Source organism: Choloepus didactylus, chromosome 2 (assembly GCF_015220235.1).
Source record: "Choloepus didactylus isolate mChoDid1 chromosome 2, mChoDid1.pri, whole genome shotgun sequence".
Lineage (NCBI taxonomy): Eukaryota > Metazoa > Chordata > Mammalia > Pilosa > Megalonychidae > Choloepus > Choloepus didactylus.
The window spans coordinates 36,098,922-36,119,277 of record NC_051308.1 but is presented as its reverse complement, the minus strand read 5'-3'; the positions used below and the strand labels follow the sequence as shown (position 1 = coordinate 36,119,277).

Sequence of the window (20,356 nt, the reverse complement as noted above, 5' to 3'; positions counted from 1 at the left end):
GAGTAGTGTTTGCTCATGTCAAACATATTAAGTGCACTGATATCAAACTAAGAATATGATCCCCATATGATGTTAGCATTAAAAAATTCAAGATACATTGGGCTATCAAGAACAAAGAATGTTTACTCTCTCAACTTCTATTCAACAATGTCTGGACATTCTTGCCAGTGCAAAAAAGCAAGGAAAAGAAACAAACAATATCCAGATTGGAAAGGAAGAAGTTAGCCTGTTTTTATTCCCAGATAACAGGACCATCTATGAGGAAAACCCTAAGGAATCTACAAAAAAAAAAAAAAAGAAAGAAAGAAAAAAGAAAAAACCTACCAGAATTACCAGAATTAATAAGTTAGTTTAGCAAGATTGCAGGATAAAAGATAAAATAAGCAACAAACACTATCATCCTAATATAAATTAACTACTATTCTAATATAAATTAGCAACAAACATTTTTTAAAAAGCAATAACATTTATAATAATTAGCATCAAGAAATATGAAATATTTAGGGATAAATTTAACAGAAGAGTTGCAACATCTATACAATGAACTGCAAAACATGGCTGAGAGAAAGAAGACCTAAATAAACAGAGATATACCATGTTCATAAATGGAAAAGGTCAATATTGTCCAGAGAGCAATTCTTCCCAAACTGATCTACAGATTCAATGGAACCACAATCAAAATCCCAGCAGGTGCTTTTGTATAAATTGGTAGGATGCTACTAAAATTCATGTGGAAATGCAAAGGATCTAGAATAGCCAAAACACTTCTGAAAAAGAAATGAGTTAGAGAATTTATACTACTTGACTTCAAGACTTACAACGTTTCGGTAATCAATACACTATGGTATTGCTGTCCAGATAGATAAATAGGTCAACGGAATAGAAAAGAATCCAGAAACAGACCCACACCTATATGGGACAATTAATGTTAGACAATGTTGCAAAGGCAATTTAGTAAAGAAAGAATAGTCTTTTCAACAAATACTGCTTGGACAATTGGATAGCCACAAGAAAAAAAAAAAAGAAAAGAAAATTTTGATTCTCACACTTATATGCAAATGTTAACTACAAATGGATCATGGACTTAAAATGTAAAACCTAAAACTACAAACCTTCTAGAAGACAACAAAAGAAAAAAATATTTCTGACTCTAGGATAGACAAGGATTTTTTAGATACAACACCAAAAGCCTGCTCCATAAAAGAAAAAAGTGATCAACTGCACTTATCAAGATTAAGAACTTTTGCTCTTCAAAAACCCTGCTAAAGAAAAAAGACAAGCCGCAGACTGGGAGAAATATTTATAAATTATGTATCTGATAAAAGATTTGGATCCAGATTACAAAAAGAACTCTCAATACTCAGTAATAAGAAACCAAACAAGGCAATAAGGAAAAAAATGGGCAAAAGATCTGAACAAATACTTCACCAAGAAGATATACACGGAAGGCAAATAAGCACAAGAAAAGATGCCCAACATCATTAGTCATTAAATAAATATAAATTAAAACCACATTGAAAATTTTTAAAAAACCACAGAACTGTACAACACAATGAAGCCTAATGTAAACTATGGACTATAACAACAGTGTTTCATCAATTGTAACAAAAGTTCCACAGTATCACAGTGTTAATCAGGAAAAATCTGGGTGTGTGTATGGGGAGGGGAGCAGTATATGGGAACTCTGTACTTTCTGTATGATTTTTCTGTAAACCTACAACTGCTCTAATAAAAAAATTAATGATGTGTAACTGAGAAATGTTAAAGAAAAAAATTAAAAACATACTGACATACCACTACACACCTATTAGAATGGCTAAAATTAAAAATATCAAATATTGGCAAGGACGTAGAGGACATGGAACTCTCTGGTGGGAATGTAAAATAATACAAACACTATGGAAAACAGTTTATAACAGCTTTTTTTTAATTAACTTTATCAAAAAATTAAAAAAAAAAAAAATTTCCAGACATAACAAAGCAAAGGAATAAGAAAAACAAATTTCCTAAAATAGCTTCATTGCTTCCAATATGCTCCTACCACACCACAAGAAAATTAATGAACCATAGTCATTCCTGAGCATTCCCATATTGTGAAGATTATCCTCAATATCTTATCTGTTCTTATTAGATTATCGTTCCCCCTTCACTAGCTGCTGTCTATCTCTAGGACTCCTATATTCTACAATATAAGACACCTGTTTTACATTTTTCACATATAACAGCTTCTTAAAAAGGTAAACATACATCTACCATATGACCCAGCCATTTCATACTTCAGTTTTTTTCGCAAGAGAAATGAAAGGATATACAAAGACTTATACCCAAAAGTTCAAAGCAGCTTAATATGGAACAGCCAAAAACTGGAAATGAGCCAAATAATTTACCAACAGGTGAACAGATAAACAAGTTGTAGTATATCCAGACAATGGAATAACTACTCAGCAACAAAAAGCAATTAGGTAATGATATACATAACAACAAGGATGAATCTCAAAATAATTACGGTGAATAAAAGAAACCAGACAAAAAAGAGCACATACTGGATGATTCCGTTTATATAAAAGTCTAGCAAAAACAATTAATCTATAGGGACAGAAAATGAACCAGTAGTTCCCTGAGGATGAGGGAAAGGGAGGACAGAAAGGGACGGATTACGAAGATACATGAGGAAACTTTGAGGGGTGATGGATATTGCTGTTATCTTGGTTGTGGTGGAGGGCATTTCTGTATTCCAGGACTTCTTGGGGTTTCAGAATGGGTTTATATGATTTTTTTGGGTAGTTTTTATTTATTCTAACAGTCTTTTTAACAAATGTTATTGCTGCATCTTTTTTTCCCAGTGTATCGTTTTACCGCCCTTGTAGTACTGGAATTTAGTTGGAAGAATAAAACATTCACTTTTTTACTAATGATTGTGCTGATCATTTCACAGGTGTATCACACATGTCAAAACTAATCAAATTGCACACTCTAAATGTTTGCAATTTTTTTGTAGGTCAGTTATATCTTAATGGGGCAAAAGAGTCAAGATGCACTCAAATCCTGTTAATGGCTGAGATCATACTGGTGATGGCTACATCCTTTCATCATTGCACAATAACTGTAAGAACAAAGAATAGGAACAGGAAGGTGAGGAAAGGCAGAGTAAGAGCATATGATACCTTAGATAAACTGAATTCTAACCTACTTATTGTAGATTGAAAAAAGTTAATTCAGCTAAGCCTTAATAGTATCAAAAGTTTTGAGTCTGAAAAGAAAAATGTCTACAAGCTGCAACAAAGATACTTGCTAAAATTCAGATGCATTAACAGCACATTAATATATAACTCTCCACTCTTCTAAAAGATATCTTGGCAACAAATAAAAATCACAAAATAATGAATACTTCCTCAAACTTACTCAACATTTATTTTGTCCTGAATTGGTGACACATTTAGCATCCAACTTCTTACCATAGTCAGTTGTACAGCCACCATTAAATATTAAATGTTTCTACGAAATAATTTTTATTTTATTAAGAAATAATTTTCTGGATATAGTAGGAACAAGTTCACAGAAATGTTGCTATATTATGTAACTTTCTTGGGGTAAAGTAGGAACATGTTGGAAGTTAAGCAGTTATCTTAGGTTAGTTGTCTTTTTCTTACTCCCTTGTTATGGTCTCTTTGAAATGTTCTTTTACTGTATCTTTGTTTCCTTTTTAACTTTTTTTTCATACAGTTGATTTAAAAAAGAAGGGAAAGTTAAAAAAAAAAAAAGAAAGAAAAACAAGGAAAAAAAAAGATAAAAAAAAAAAAAAAAGGAATATTGAGAAAACAAAGCACGTTTGCAGCACATAAGGAATGGTAGAGAGAATGAGGGGGAATAAGAGAAGTGTCCTGAGGCATTTGATTAATGAAACAAACTTGGTTACAACTTCCATTGTCATTCAATTATGCTTAACAAATCCTTATGTCAAGCCCAAACCTTGGTCTTCTGATCCAGATCTATATTTTCAACAATCTACAAAAGCATATTCTCTACAGGATTATACAGACACCTTAAAAGTCACATGTCCCAAACTGAACTCATTATATATCTCCCCAAAACCAGATTCTCCTCCTTTGTTACCTATGTTGTAAAATGACACCAGCTTCTCCTGGTCACTAAATCAGAAGCATTGTCATCTTAGACACTTTCTTTTCCTTGTCCCCACAACTAGTAACAGAAAATCCAGCTTCTACAAAAGCAATTAATAAAAATCGTAACAGAAGTTTAAAAAAAAAAAAAAAAAAAGAAAAAGAAATAATTTTCTAAATAACCTTTAAAAAAGCCATCCTTAATCTACTGAGTAACAAAGTAATCTAAATGAGATTTAAAGGTGAAAAAAGCAATATTATTATATATAGTACGGGTAAAAAACAATCACTTACACCATTCTCCTTTCTTCGATGTTCACCAGGAACTTTTACACCATTTCTTTTTAAACTTGGATCCTGAGACCTTGGTCCACTCACTAAGCACAAAATTCAAAAACTATGCATTAGCACTAAAGATGACAGATACTGTAAGCACCAGTTCATTTCTGAATCCTGTTGTTATTGCTGTTTGATACTTTAAGTTGAAAGTATGCTTAAAATAAAATATTTTCTAAAAGCAAAGGTTTTAAGGTCTTATAATTCAGCCTACTTTGGAAAATCAATTACTTGGAACAGTGAATAGTTAACACGAAGAAACACGACATACTAACTGTACACTAAGAAAGCTACATGATTCATAAACCAAAGGAGGGAAAATTAACAAAATAAATGCATTTCATTTGCTTATAGTTGCTTCTCCTGGTTCTCTATTTAGCTACACAGAAGTAAAATCAGGTATAGATAGATTCATCAAAAGAAGTGAAAATTAAATCAGTCCATCCTTGTGCTCATTAACAGTTTTTCTAACTTACAGGAGAAGGAAGCAATTGAAAAAGAACAAGTGGTATCTTGAATATTTGGTCTACTGAGGACATTTTGTGGTAATTCATAAGTACTGTGAAGTACTTCCCCATTTATTTAAGTAAAAAGTTTCTATTTTTATTTTGGAAAAGTATTAGCTAGAAAGCACCATATATCCAGGTTTTGTGGCTAAAAAGAAATTTTCAGGCTAAAATATATGGGTCTATCAGTCCCACTTAATGCATCATAAGAAGAAATTAATCTTGGCTTAACACATTACAAGAAACAAACAACATCAACAAAGAGAATTTTCAAAAATAATTAAACTTATACCTGTACTTCCCAGAAATTAAAAAAGTTATTAAACTACCTGAAGAAATTTTAGATTAAAATTTATTTTCAATTAAATGTCTATTGAAACTAACTTGAAGTTTAGCACATATTCCTATGCTAATAAACAGATATGTCAGTCCTCAGAGCCAGACATCATACTTAAACCTAACCTTCTACCATTCAATTCTCCAACAAAATAGCTCAGGTAATCTGTCACAGTAATTCTGTAAGGGAAATAAAACTTCTAGAATTTAAGAATAATTGCTTTCTTTGCTACCTCAAAGGGACAGCACTTAACTAGTCTCTCCTTCACGTTTTCAGTTACATAAATTCTGTTAAAGAGAAAAAAGCAAGAGTTTTAAAAATCATTTCATGTATATTCTGGGTCACAGGTCCTAGTTAAATTGCAAAAATTATATGGTAACAGCCTCCTAATCCTTCATCTAGAAGTCTATACTAAAAAGATTAATTAACACTGAAAAGCTATACTGTTTTATCCCAGTTTAAACACTATGTGGCACTGGTGTTTTGCAACAATGTGAAAACAGTTCCTTTATCTTCAGATTCTATTTCTCACATTACAGACACACCGAAACTGCATATTTCACTATTGAGAGGCTATTTAATAATTTATCCAGTACTAATCAAGAAGATGTTTGAACTGGTAGATGAAAGGTAAAATTCAATTCATTTATCAGAAGATGGACACAGTAATATAAAGAACAAAATAAAAACAAAATGCTAATACCAATTTACAACTACAAAAAAGAACGCACAGGAAAAAAATATATGTTTTTTTAAAATAAAATTACAGACACCAGTATTACTGAAAGACAATAAGCCAGCCTAGTTCAGGTGATTCAGGTTCCACTCCTGGCTCTGCCTCTAGCTGTGTGGCCTCTGACAAGTCATTTAACCCCCAAGGAACAGGGTGTCTCATCTGCAGCAGAAAAGGCCAAACTGAGGCAATTCTAGGGCTCTTCACACTCTAAAATTAAGTTTTAATTGCTTGTATAAAAGGAATATTTAATTACAAAATTGAGATTTTATAACACCCAATAATTAACATTATTTACATTCTTACTCCCAATAATTATACACTGAAGTCTCAAATGACTCTCAACTTTCCATTTTAAAGACTCTGCATTTATAGAAATACACAGCACTCCTGGTTCAACCAGTGATTTTCCACTGAGAACACACCTTCCCCTCAGAGATCTCAGATTTGAAGCTGCTTCAAATCTGATTTCTCTCACATCCTGTAAGATCTCCAGGTCACAGGAATGGTGGTGTTGTCTTCATTGTCTTATGTTGCTTCCACCCTTTTGTATTACCTTCTACCCTGTTCTTACTGTCATCCATAAACAACTGCTCACAACCATCAGTCTTAAAAGATGTGACCACCTGATTCTTTTGTTCTCTCCATCTCCAAATCTTGCCTTTACTTTGATCACCTTATCTTTCACACAGAATGATCCATCCAAAAGCTAGAATCTCGGTTCTGTGGCTATTTCATCTCCATTCTAATCCAGACTCATTTCATGGCCAAACACAGAATCATATCACCTAGAAGTATTCTACCTCTGAAACCTTAAATACAAAAAGAGTCTACTTTTTAATGAAGATTTACTTTCAATCTATTTTTACTCATTTCCTTTCACTACACCTATTCTTTAATCTGAGACTCCTAGCCTCTTAACTCTTGTCTACTTGTCCTCCACAGCCCCCTCCTATCTTCACTTCTTCCCCACCCAGCTTAAATGGCACGGTCCATTACTTGAATCTCTACCTTGACAACACCCACCCCACCCCCCCATCCCACTGACTTCCCACTGAATTTGTCTGCCAAAACCCCAACCTTGGATCAATCCAACTATCTGCTTCTCCACTTACAAACCCCACATGGGCTGCACAACATGCTGAAGAAAAATCACAGTCTTCCATAGTCTCTAATCACAAATGACCTTCAACAGTTCCCAGCAATCTGGCTTCCCTGGTAAGTACTCTCTCCTATTCTTCACAAAAGCTCACACTTCCAACCTCACTTTCATCATCATCATCATCATCACTTTCCCATGACTTTGCCTACTAAACCTCACACAAAAAAATAAATGTTTTCAGGTGGGAAGTCCTTCAGTTTGTTACCACAAAATGCACAAATTTACCTATATCTGCAACACTTTTCTTTCTGTCCTTTCTGTCCTCTTATCTAAAAGGGATCTCTCCACCAGGGTTGTGGGAGCACCTTTCTCAGGGATCTTGCCAAATTAACTATTCCCTCTCTCTTATATTTCTAACTTCTTGCTCTAATTGACTCCTTCCCACCCACATTAAAAAACTATGGTCAAACTTGTTCCATCTTCAAAACAAAACAAACAAACAAAAAAAACTGTAATCCTTTCTCTCTTCCCTCTAGTCTATCCTCACTGTTTCTACTTCCTTACCTCTCATCTCCCTTCAAATTACCTGGCTCCTGATCATGTGCCAACCCTCCTCCAACTACTCCACTGCACAAAAAAAAAGCTCAAATATTTGTTATGATACATAAAATACTACCTACCAGTGTCCCTGCTGGGAGGGCATTCATGGCGGAGGAAGAAACGAACTTCATTCCTCTGACTTCCAAATCGTTGCAGAACATCAAACATTCGCTCATTATCAGCAACTGGACGTTCTAAAAGAAATGAATTGAAATCACATTATCTCTAGGTGAAAAAAAAAAGACATTTAACCATCTATACTTCCTGCAAACTATGCATTATGAATGTGGAAAAACTTAGAAGGTAATCTATTTTGCATTAAAAGAACTCTTAGAAAATGAAGTATCACAGATTTTCCACACATAAAATCAGTGTCAAGCCAGAACGGAGCACTGGAAAGAGGAATGGATCTGGGCCAGCAGTAGGGAACTCAAGATTTTAATCCAGTGGACCTCTAACTAGCTTTACAGCCACAGGGATACCATTAATAAATTCTTTGGGTTTCAAAAGTTTCTGACCAGACTGGTCTCTGAGGTTCCTTGTAACCTCAATGTTCTTTGATTCTATAAATATACAAATAGGAAAATTAAAAACAACTCTAAATAGCCTAGTCTTATTATCCACTAGGCTATTAAACTATACTTTCAAAAACAAACCATATTAAATACTAGACATTCATTTCCAACAAAAGGCTATTTATTACAGTGGAACTACATATCTGCCTCTTCATCCAACAAGATTGCCAGTTCTCAGAACTTTTCTGAAGCAAAAAGAAGGGCACAAAAGAAAGGAATAAAAACAAAATATCAAAAAAAAAAAAAGGCACAGCTAAACAGCCTAAAAAATGAGAGCTACAGGAGAAAAAATGTATAATCTAGCTCCCTAGAAAAATCTTTTAATCTCAAGGGATCCAGGATATAAAAATCCAAACATACTGCTGGAGGATGCAACTGCTAAAAAATCAAAGAAACTCAAAGTTATTATAATTTTTAAATATACGATTATCGAAATAATCTAAGCAAACTCAATAGACTTATCAGGAATCAAAGACTAACATCATCTGAGTACCTCAAATGCAGAGAACACAGCAGCCAAGGAAGCAGCAGCCAATTTTTGAACTAACTCTGAAATTAATCTGCTTGATGGCAACAACCAAGCACAGTTCTGGTTCTATTTCCAATAACAAGGCATACTGGGATGACACAGATAACTCCCTTCTATAAACCACAGAAATTCTAAACAAAACCCTCCCACCCCCACAAAAAGGAAACACCCTTAGCTGAGTAGACACCCCTTTTAAAAAATCCTGATAGACCCTTCTCACAAAAGAAAACATACATAGCTGTATTCAAAAGAAACAAGAGATGCTGCAAAGGAGAGGCTAGGCCTCCCTATAATTCTGCCTAAGAGCCTCCTCCGGAATGCCTCTTTGTTGCTCAGATGTGGCCCTCTCTCTCTACCTGAGCCAACTTGAAACGTGAGAGTACTGTCCTCCCCTCTACGTGGGATCAGACACCCAACGGAGTGAATCTCCCTGGCAACGTGGAATATGACTCCCGGGGAGGAATGTAGACCCGGCATCCTGGGATGGAGAACATCTTCTTGGCCAAAAGGGGGAAATGAAATAAGCTTCAGTGGCGGAGAGATTCCATGGGGAGCCGAGAGGTCACTCTGGTGGGCACTATTACGCACAATTTAGACAACCCTTTTCAGGTCCTAAAGAATTGGGGTAGCTGGTGGTGGATACCTGAAACTATCAAACTACAACCCAGAACCCATGAATCTCGAAGACAATTGTTTAAAAATGTAGGTTATAAGGAGTGACAATGGGATTGGGAAAGCCATAAGGACCATACTCCCTTTTGTCTAGTTTACGGATGGATGAGTAGAAAAATAGGGGAAGGAAACAAACAGACAGACAGACAGACAAAGGTACCCAGTGTTCTTTTTTACTTTAATTGCTCTTTTTCACTTTAATTATTATTCTTGTTATTTTTGTGTGTGTGCTAATGAAGGTGTCAGGGATTGATTTAGGTGATGAATGTACAACTGTGTAATGGTACTGCAAACAATCGAAAGTACGATTTGTTTTGTATGACTGCATGGTATGTGAATATATCTCAATAAAATGAAGATTTAAAAAAAAAAAGAAAGAAAAATAGAAACAAGAGAAATCTCCAGGTTCCAGGAGCAAAGAGGGAACTCAAAGGAAGAGAGGTCACTTCGAGCTCACGCTACACTGCCCAGAGGAATATGACCCTGCTTCGAAGCTCCAGAGCTAGGGTCCTGATGGCTGCTCTTCAATTAAGGCCAAGCTCATTATCTCAGGGTCTTTCCAGTCAGAACTACCTCAGCCCAGAACACTTAACATTCACAACTTTACAGGGCAGGAGCCCTCTCCTCATTTGGGTCTCTGCTCAAGTGTCATCCCGTCAGACAGGCTTCCATCCACTCTCCATCACTGTCTACCACCTCCTTACACTGTCTTCTTTTTCTTCACGGCACTATCACCACTTTTATTCACTTACCTATTTAATGCCTATCTCTACCACTAGATTGTAAACTCTCCGAGGGCTGGGACATCTGTGATCTCTTGTTCACCTAAGAATTCCTAGCAGCTACAATAGTGCCTAGGCACACAACAGGTGCCTAATAAATATGACTGAATGAAAGAACTGTAGATTTTAAGGGTAGCAGCTAAATCAAAGGTTTAGCTTCCCAAACTTGCAGATGCAGGAAACTTGCAAATAAAGAAACTTAATCAAAAGCAGAATTAAGTCCAAATACACCAGGGATTTCATAAATGAAAATGGATTAAACACTACTTTTACAAAAAAGATTCTCATATTAGATTTTTCTAATCCAGCTCTATGCTGTTTAAAAGAGTCATACTTAAATTTTATGACATTGAAAAGTTGAAAGTAAACAGATGTTAAAAGACAAAGTACACAAATATAAACTAAAAGAAGATTGGAGCAGCAATATTAGTATAAGGCAAAATACTGATTTTAACACAAGGTTATTTATAGGGTTAAAGAGGGTCAACATTTTGTGATAAAAGAAATAAGCCACAGGAAGACAATAATCCTAAACCTGTATATATCTAAGAGATACCTGTGTTCTTTTTGTATATTTCTACGATGAACACAGGGCAAAAAATGTTAAGTGTTGAGGTAAAGTTAGCATTTTAGGATAAAATAATTTTGCAATTTGGAGCTTAGATCTCAAGTTTCTTTGCCTGTTGTTTTCTATTTTATCCAAGTACACAATATGGTTTTTTTTTTTTTACATCTTCATTTTATTGAGATATATTCACATACCATGCAGTCATACAAAACAAATCGTACATTAGATTGTTTGCAGTACCATTACACAGTTGTACATTCATCACCTAAATCAATCCCTGACACCTTCATTAGCACACACACAAAAATAACAAGAATAATAAAGTGAAAAAGAGCAATTAAAGTAAAAAAGAAGACTGAGTGCCTTTGTCTGTCTGTCTGTCTGTTTGTTTCCTTCCCCTATTTTTCTACTCATTCATCCATAAACTAGACACAGGGGAGTGTGGTCCTTATGGCTTTCCCAATCCCATTGTCACCCCTTATAAGCTACATTTTTATACAATTGTCTTCGAGATTCATGGGTTCTGGGTTGTAGTTTGATAGTTTCAGGTATCTACCACCAGGTACCCCAATTCTTTAGGGCCTAAAAAGGGTTGTCTAAATTGTGCGTAAGAGTTCCCACCAGAGTGACCTCGGCTCCTTTTGGAATCTCTGCCACTGAAGCTTATTTCATTTCCTTTCACATCCCCCTTTTGGTCAAGAAGATGTTCTCCATCCCAGGATGCCAGGTCTATATTCCTTCCCGGGAGTCATAGTCCACGTTGCCAGGGAGATTTCACTCCCTTGGGTGTCTGATCCCACATAGGGGGGAGGGCAGTGAGTTCACCTGCCAAGTTGGCTTAGGTAGAGAGACAAGGACACATCTGAGCAACAAAGAGGCATTCGGGAGGAGGCTCTTAGGCACAATTATAGGGAGGCCTAGCCTTTCCTTTGCAGCAACAGTCTTCCCAACGGTAAATCCTGTGGTAGAGGGCTCAACCCATCAAACCACCAGTCCCCTATGTCTGTGGTCATGTTAGCAACCATCGAGGTGGGGTAGGCCAATACCCTGCATTCTCCACAGGCTCCTCAAGGGGGCTCTACATATTTTTTTCCTTGTTTTTTTTTTTAACATCTTTTTTTAATCAACTGTATGAAAAATAAAAAAATAAAAAATAATTTAAAAAAAAAACATACAATAAAAGAACATTTCAAAGAGACCATAACAAGGGAGTAAGAAAAAGAAAAAGACAACTAACCTAAGATAACTACTTTACTTCCAACATGTTCCTACTCTACTCTAAGAAAGTTACCTAATACAGCAACATTTCTGTGAACTTGTTCCTACTATACCCATCGGAAATTAACAGACCATAGTCATTCATGGGCATTCCCAGAACGTTAAATTTACCCATGATACCTTATCTGTTCTTCTCCCCCTTCCTTAATTGCTATCGCTAGTTCCCCTACATTCTACATTATAAACCGTTTGTTTTACATTTTTCAAAGTTCACATCAGTGGTAGCATATAATATTTCTCTTTTTGTGCCTGGCTTATTTCGCTCAGCATTATGTCTTCAAGGTTCATCCATGTTGTCATATGTTTCACAACATCGTTCCTTCTTACTGCTGTGTAGTATTCCATCATGTGTATATACCACATTTTATTTATCCACTCATCTCTTGAAGGACATTTGGGTTGTTTCCATCTCTTGGCAATTGTGAACAATGCTGCTATGAACATTGGCATGCAGATATCTGTTCGTGTCACTGCTTTCCGATCTTCCGGGTATATACCGAGAAGTGCAATCGCTGGATTGAAGGGTAACTCTATATCTCATTTTCTAAGGAGTGGCTGAACCATCATACCGTCCCAGCAACAATGAATAAGAGTTCCAATTTCTCCACATCCCTTCCAGCATTTGCAGTTTCCTGTTTGTTTAATGGCAGCCATTGTAATTGGTGTTAGATGCTATCTCATTGTGGTCTTAATTTGCATCTCTTTAATAGCTAGTGAAGCTGAACATTTTTTCATGTGTTTCTTGGCCATTTGTATTTCCTCTTCAGAGAACTGTCTTTTCATATCTTTTGCCCATTTTATAATTGGGCTGTCTGTACTGCTGTCATTGAGTTGTAGGATTTCTTTATATATGCAAGATATCAGTCTTTTGTCAGATACATGGTTTCCAAAAATTTTTTCCCATTGAGTTCGCTGCCTCTTTACCTTTTTGAGAAATTCCTTTGAGGTACAGAAACTTGTAAGCTTGAGGAGTTCCCATTAATCTATTTTTTGTTTTGTTGCTTGTGCTTTGGGTGTAAAGTCTAGGAAGTGTCCACCTAATACAAGGTCTTGAGGATGTTTTCCTACATTATCTTCTAGGAGTTTTATGGTACTTTCTTTTATATTGAGATCTTTGGTCCATTTTGAGGTAATTTTTGTGTAGGGTGTGAGGTAGGGGTCCTCCTTCATTCTTTTGGCTATGAATATCCAACTCTCCCAGCCCCATTTGTTGAAAAGACCATTATGACCCAGTTCAGTGACTTTGGGGCCCTTATCAAAGATCACTCTGCCATAGTTCTGGGGGTCTATCTCCGAATTCTCAATTCGATTCCATTGATCTATATGTCTATCTTTGTGCCAGTACCATGCTGGTCTGATAACTGTGGGTTTATAATAAGCTTCAAAGTCAGGGAGTGTAAGTCCTCCCACTTTGTTTTTCTTTTTTAGAGTGTCTTTAGCAATTCGAGGCATCTTCCCTTTCCAAATAAATTTCATAACTAGCTTTTCCAAGTCTGCAAAGTAGGTTGTTGGAATTTTGATTGGGATTGCATTGAATTTGTAGATGAGTTTGGGTAGAATTGACATCTTAATGACATTTAGCCTTCCTATCCATGAACATGGAATATTTTTCCATCTTTTAAGGTCCCCTTCTATTTCTTTTACTAGAGTTATGTAGTTTTCTTTGTATAGGTATTTCACATCTTTGGTTAAGTTTATTCCTAGGTACTTGATTTTTTTAGTTGTTATTGAAAATGGCATCTTTTTCTTGAGTGTCTCTTCAGTTTGTTCACTTCCAGCATATAGAAACATTACTGACTTATGTGCATTAATCTTGTATCCTGCTACTTTGCTAAATTTGTTTATTAGCTCTAGTAGCTCTATCGTCGATTTCTCAGGGTTTTCCAGATATAAGATCAAATCATCTGCAAACAATGACAGTTTTACTTCCTCTTTTCCAATTTGGATGCCTTTTATTTCTTTGTCTTGCCGGATTGCCCTGGCTAGCAATTCCAGCACAATGCTGAATAACAGTGGTGATAGCGGGCATCCTTGTCTTGTTCCTGATCTTAGAGGGAAGGCTTTCAGTCTCTCACCATTGAGTACTATGCTGGCTGTGGGTTTTTCATATATGCTCTTTATCATATTGAGGAAGTTTCCTTCAATTCCTACCTTTTGAAGTGTTTTTATCAAAAACGGATGTTGGATTTTGTCAAATAATTTTTCAGCATCTATTGAGATGATTTGATTTTTCCCTTTCGAATTGTTAATGTGTTGTAATACATTGATTGATTTTCTTATGTTGAACCATCCTTGCATGCCTGGAATGAATCCCACTTGGTCATGGTGTATGATTTTTTTAATGTGTCTTTGGATTCGATTTGCAAGTATTTTGTTGAGGATTTTTGCATCTATATTCATTAGGGAGATTGCCCGGTAGTTTTCCTTTCTTGTAGCATCTTTGCCTGGTTTTGGTATTAGATTGATGTTAGCTTCATAAAATGAGTTAAGTAGTGTTCCATTTTCTTCAATGTTTTGAAAGAGTTTGAGTAAGATTGATGTCAGTTCTTTCTGGAAAGTTTGGTAGAATTCCCTTGTGAAGCCATCTGGCCCTGGGCATTTATTTGTTGGAAGATTTTTGATGACTGATTGGATCTCTTTCCTTGTGACGGGCTGGTTGAGGTCTTCTATTTCTTCTCTGGTCAGTCTAGGTTGTTCATATGTTTCCAGGAAATTGTCCATTTCCTCTACATTATCCAGTTTGTTGCCATACAGGTGTTCATAGTATCTTCTTATAATTTTTTTTAATTTCTTCGGGATCTGCAGTTATGTCACCTTTTACATTCATTATTTTGCTTATATGGCAAAATACCTGAAACTATCAAACTATAACCCAGAACCCATGAATCTCGAAGACAGTTGTATAAAAATGTAGCTTATGAGGGGTGGCAAGGGGATTGGGAAAGCCATAAGGACCACACTCCACTTCGTCTAGTTTATGGATGGATGAGTAGAAAAATAGGGGAAGGAAACAAACAGACAAAGGTACCCAGTGTTCTTTTTTACTTCAATTGCTCTTTTTCACTCTAATTATTATTCTTGTTATTCTTGTGTGTGTGCTAATGAAGGTGTCAGGGATTGATTTGGGTGATGAATGTACAACTATGTAATGGTACTGTGAACAATCAAAAGTACGATTTGTTTTGTATGACTGCGTGGTATATGAATATATCTCAATAAAATGAAGATTAAAAAAAAAAAAAGACATAATGCTGAGCAAAATAAGCCAGGCACAAAAAGAGAGATATTGTATGTTACCACTAATGTGAATTCTGTGAAAAATGTACAATGTTTTATACTGTAGAATGTAGGGGACCTAGAGATACCAATTAGTGGAGGGGGAATGATAATCTAATAAGAACAGATAAACTATGGAGGGTAATCTCAAGGTTATGGGAATGCTCAGGAATGATTATGGTTTGTAAACTTTCTTGGATATAGTAAGATCATGTTGGAAGCAATAGAGTTATTTTAGGTTTTTTTTTTTCTCTTATTCCATTGTTTTCTTAGGGGTTGTTAATTTTCTTGGGGTATGGTAGGAACATGTTGGAAGCAATGTGATTATTTGTTTTTCTTACTCCCCTGTTTGGACATGGTTTATTAATTTTCTTGGGGTATGGTAGGAACATATTGGAAGCAAAGTAGTTATTTTAGGTTATTTGTTTTCCTTAATCCATTGCTTTGTTTGAAATGTTGTGGGGGTTTTTTGGTTGTTGTTTGCCTGTTTGTTTTTAATTTTTTGATAAACAAAGTTAAAAAATTGAAAAAAAATCAGTAGAAAAATGGGAGTAAAAACTAAATGACAAATAGGGTGGGATGGGGGGATGGTTTGGGTATTCTCTTTTCACTTTTATTTTTTATTCTTATTCTGATTCTTTCTGATGTAAGGAAAATGTTCAGAAATAGATTGTGGTGATGAACGCATAACTATATGATCATACTGTGAACAGTTGATTGTATACAATGGATGACTGTATGGTTTATGAATATATTTCAATAAAACTGAATTAAAAAAATAAATAAACAGGCTAAATTAATTTTAACAATATATTTTATTTAACCCTTTGTATACAAAATGTGAACATTTTCTACATAAAAAGCAGTGTAAAAATAAAAAAAAAAAAAGGAAGCTGATATGGTGATAGTAATATCAAACAAAAGTGTAAGAACTTTTACTTTTACACACACACATTACATAAAGGACACAAAAAAATGTTGGAGAGAAACAGCACAAATTTCATAAACTAAAGAATCAGTCAACTGCTGCAAAAAAACTCAAAGAAGATCAAATTTTGATCTGGTTTTATGAGGACAGATCTCACTACTGGAAGCAAAACTCAGACTGCAAGGGGTTCTCTCCAGCCTAGGCCTCTTTTTCTGAGCTCCAGGTGAAATCAAGCACTGATTCCAAGACGAAGCCTTGGCAAAAAGGAAAAACACTTCTTCCTCTAAGAAAATAAGAAGAAAGGGTGGTTACACATTCAAAAAGAATCCGAGGTACAGAAGCAAAAGCCTGAAGAAGCTCACAATGGATGGTTTCAATTATCTCAGTAAAACATAAAGCAAGGTAATTTGTGGCATGCAAGGAGGCCACCAGAAACAGTACATGTTTGTTTATCTAATCACTAGGTAAATATTTATTGAGCACCTAACTAGGTACCAGCACTCTCTTTGAGCTGGGGATACAGCAATGAGCAAGACAGGCATGATCTCTACATTCTCTACATTCTAGTGAGTGGATTTGGGGTGGCAGGGATTAAAAAGACAATAAACCAATAAACACAAAACATTAGATATGCAAAGGATTAAATCAGGATGGCATGACAGAAAACATCATGCTATTTTAGCAGGGAGTTCAGGGAAAGCCTCTCAGAGGAAGCTATATTTTAGTTGAAATCCGAATGACCAGAAGAAACCACCAATGGAAAAATTTGGAGAGAGAGAAATACAGGCAGTGGGCACAGCTAATAATGCAAAGGTTTAAAAGTGGAAAAGAGCATATTCAAGGAATAGAAAGAGCTGCAGCAATGGGGCAAAATTGTGGAAAATGGTACCAGACGACATCAAAGACAATGAACGTATACTTCATGATCTAAGATGAAGAGTTTGAATTTTATTCTAAGTGGAAGAGAAAACCCCTAAAGAGGTTTAAGTAAGAAAGTGAAATTATCCAATTTACATTTTTAAAATACCACTTGGGCTTTATAAAAAATGTTCCATCTAGCTCCTATTTGAAGGGAAAAAGAAGGAAGTAATGCAGGAAGAGTGCAGAAGACCTTCTAGAACATACAACTATAGAAAGTCAATCAAAGATGAATAAAAGGATTTGCCCAGTTAGAAGTGAGGGCTCAGTTGAAGTAAGATATAGTGAACGGTGTGAATCCAATTAACACAGCATGTAACTTGCGTTGGGACAATTGGCAACATCAGAGGACAAAAAGGAGACAGTGGGGGTTTACCCAGGCCATGTGGGAGCAAGGCAGAAATGATGTAAAATTACTCCCACATCTACAAATTCCTATGGAGCCAAAAATAAGCCAAGCTGTCTTATTTTAGAGCCCAAAAGAACCATACTGAGGGATTAATTTCAAGCCTTAAAATAAGCCTGTGAGTACACCACAGCCCTTTGCCATTATAGCTCTTCAACTATAAAACTGAATAGTTTTCCCTGAAAACCTACAAACACTTAGAGATGGCAAAACAGGATGCCTCAAATTTCTAATTAAGTAAAGCCTAAAAACACAAAAAATACTTTTGAGCACCATACATTTGACTAAATGTGTCATTCCACCCAGAAGTTTCCACCTGATACATCAGCTGCCTGTCACATGACCTTTTATACTATGGTGTCTTCATTTTATTGCAAAAAAAAAAAAAAAAAAAAAAACAAAACAAAACAAAACCAACAAAAAAAAAAAAACAGCAAAAAGACTTTACATGTCTCAACAATGCTAGATGGAGAACACTATGTCGTGATGGACATGTCATTCTATAGTTTCTTTGCAGATAAACACACAGTGCCACTTCTACAAACCAAAAATAAAAGACGGCATAACTAAAGCAGAAGACTGTGTAGGTCTCATACCAGAGCCATACCACACTTCAGCCAGATGGCACTCGCTCTCGCCAGGTTCTTTGCACAGATCCACCACATCTCTGCATATCGTTTCAGGAGTAACTGGAACTTCTGTGAAATGTTGGTCATTGTTACTGAGGTACACAGTAAGAAACATCTGAAAATAAAAAGAGAAACACAACAGTTACTGATACTGTCTGAATTTGTGGTTGTCACTTTTTATTCATCTTAGATTCCCTTCTCCAGACAAAAGCTCAGTGAGAAGCACAAATGTAAAACAGAATGGTATAGCTTTCCTCTGGCCAAAGTGACGATGAAGGATCTGGAGCCCTGACAGCCTGATTCCCCTCCCCTCTCCCCGAGCTGCACCTGCAAAATCCATGGGGATCCTTGAAGTACAGTCAAACCAGTTCACTGTAAAGCTCAAATTAAACATTTTTAGGCCAGTCTTATTATGCTATTTACAAAATACTTACTAGTTCTTAGTATATGCCAGACCCACACTACAAATCTTCCTATCATCCCTACGAGGGTTATGCACAGCCTCTTTTAGGAAGTATACATGAGAACATAACAACATGAATTGCTTATAGGGATGTGGGGGGTGGGAAATAGGAGACAGGACTATGAGGGAAACCTAATTTTTATACCATGTGCATATATTATTTATTCAGAAAATGTATTTTAAAACCTAACATGTTTTAATCAAAGTAAATGCCTACTTTGATGAGCAAAAGACTTCATCAACCTGGGATAAGTAGAAGATTTAAATTTAAAAGTCTTTAACAGTCTTTCTCCTAGTAAAAATAGATGCTGCATTTTAAAAACAACACTACTGAAGAATCCAAGTTTTCTACCTATTAAATTACAAAAAAAAAAAAAAAAATGGTAATTCTCAATAACGACAAAACTGAGTGGAGCAAAAAACTGCAGATGGCAATATAAAAAGCTAAATCCCTTTGTTCATTCAATTCAATGAATAATCTACTCCAAGCAAATTAATATGTATTAGGATAAAAAAATCAAATAATCTGAAAGAATAATCCCTCTGTGAGAATATATCCTAAGAAAATAATCCTGATCAAAGAAAATAGAATGTGAAGGCTATGGACCATAAACTTAATCAAACAGTACACAGCCTTTAAAAAAAAATAATGAGACTATGTTAAACACTGGGAAATGTTTGGGTTTTCAGACTGTTTAAAAAAAAAAAAAACAAAAAGGCAGAATGAGTAGGATGTGTACTATGATCACAATGACACAGAGTATCATACAACAGTCACAGCGCCTGCCAACAGTCACAGGGCTTCCCCTTCCAACTTCAACTTCTCTGCTCACTACCCCAGAACTGAGAAAGCTGCTTTAGGCTATTCTTTGTGAAAAGGTGGTGCTTGATTAGGGATGATGATGGAAACTGGCTAAGACATCAGACTGTGTGCCTCAAGGACTTGATCATCGTAAGAGAAGTCACACACCAGGGAACTAGTAGCCCATTCCAGCAGCAGGCTTGGCCTGAGGGGCTTCCTAGCTCCTCCATGTCCTAAAACTATGTGTTCTTAAGGTAGTCCAAGTCTTCACTTCTTGTTATCGAAAGTTCTTAATTCACAGAGGCATGAAAACACAGACTAGGACTAAAAAGTAACCCAGAGAACATGGCGCCATAAACAGGTACTGAAAACTCCTCTCCAGAGATCCAACGAAAAAAAAAAGGACAATTCTGAATTGTCTGAAACTCTGGAGGAGGATATAAACTGGAGAAGGACCCTGCAGATGCCAAATTAAATAAAGAAAAGAAGTATCAGGTAGAATCTTCCTTCCCAGACCAGCCGGTCTTCTCCCCTCCCCCTCACTCGGGCTCAGCGCAGGAAAGGCACAGAATCAGCAGACAGGAATCCTCTCACCAGGGACACAGATTATAAAATTTCTCACAGCAGTGAGACATAACCCACAGTTTGAGGACCAAGGGGATAGGGGAGGGCATTTCAAGGCCCAGACAGTGAGGGGCAAAGAGACTGCATTTCCAGCCCTGGGTTTGAAAACCCTTCCCCATCCTTGAGGGAAGCAGAACCCAGAGGCCATTTCCTTGCCTTGGGGATAACTGG

At 36.0% G+C, this 20,356-nt stretch overlaps 1 protein-coding gene across 1 annotated transcript in view; it reads right to left on the bottom strand.

Annotated features, from left to right (window-relative positions):
• TP53BP2 (tumor protein p53 binding protein 2) overlaps positions 1–20,356 on the bottom strand; it is a 94,011-nt gene that overhangs the window by 23,090 nt on the left and 50,565 nt on the right. Inside the window, exons 2-4 of the mRNA XM_037823124.1 lie at positions 18,264–18,411; positions 7,816–7,929; positions 4,416–4,498 (exon numbers count right to left, since the gene is read on the bottom strand). Coding sequence (XP_037679052.1) covers positions 4,416–4,498; positions 7,816–7,929; positions 18,264–18,411 — 345 coding nt within the window. The remainder of the gene's footprint in view (positions 1–4,415; positions 4,499–7,815; positions 7,930–18,263; positions 18,412–20,356) is intronic.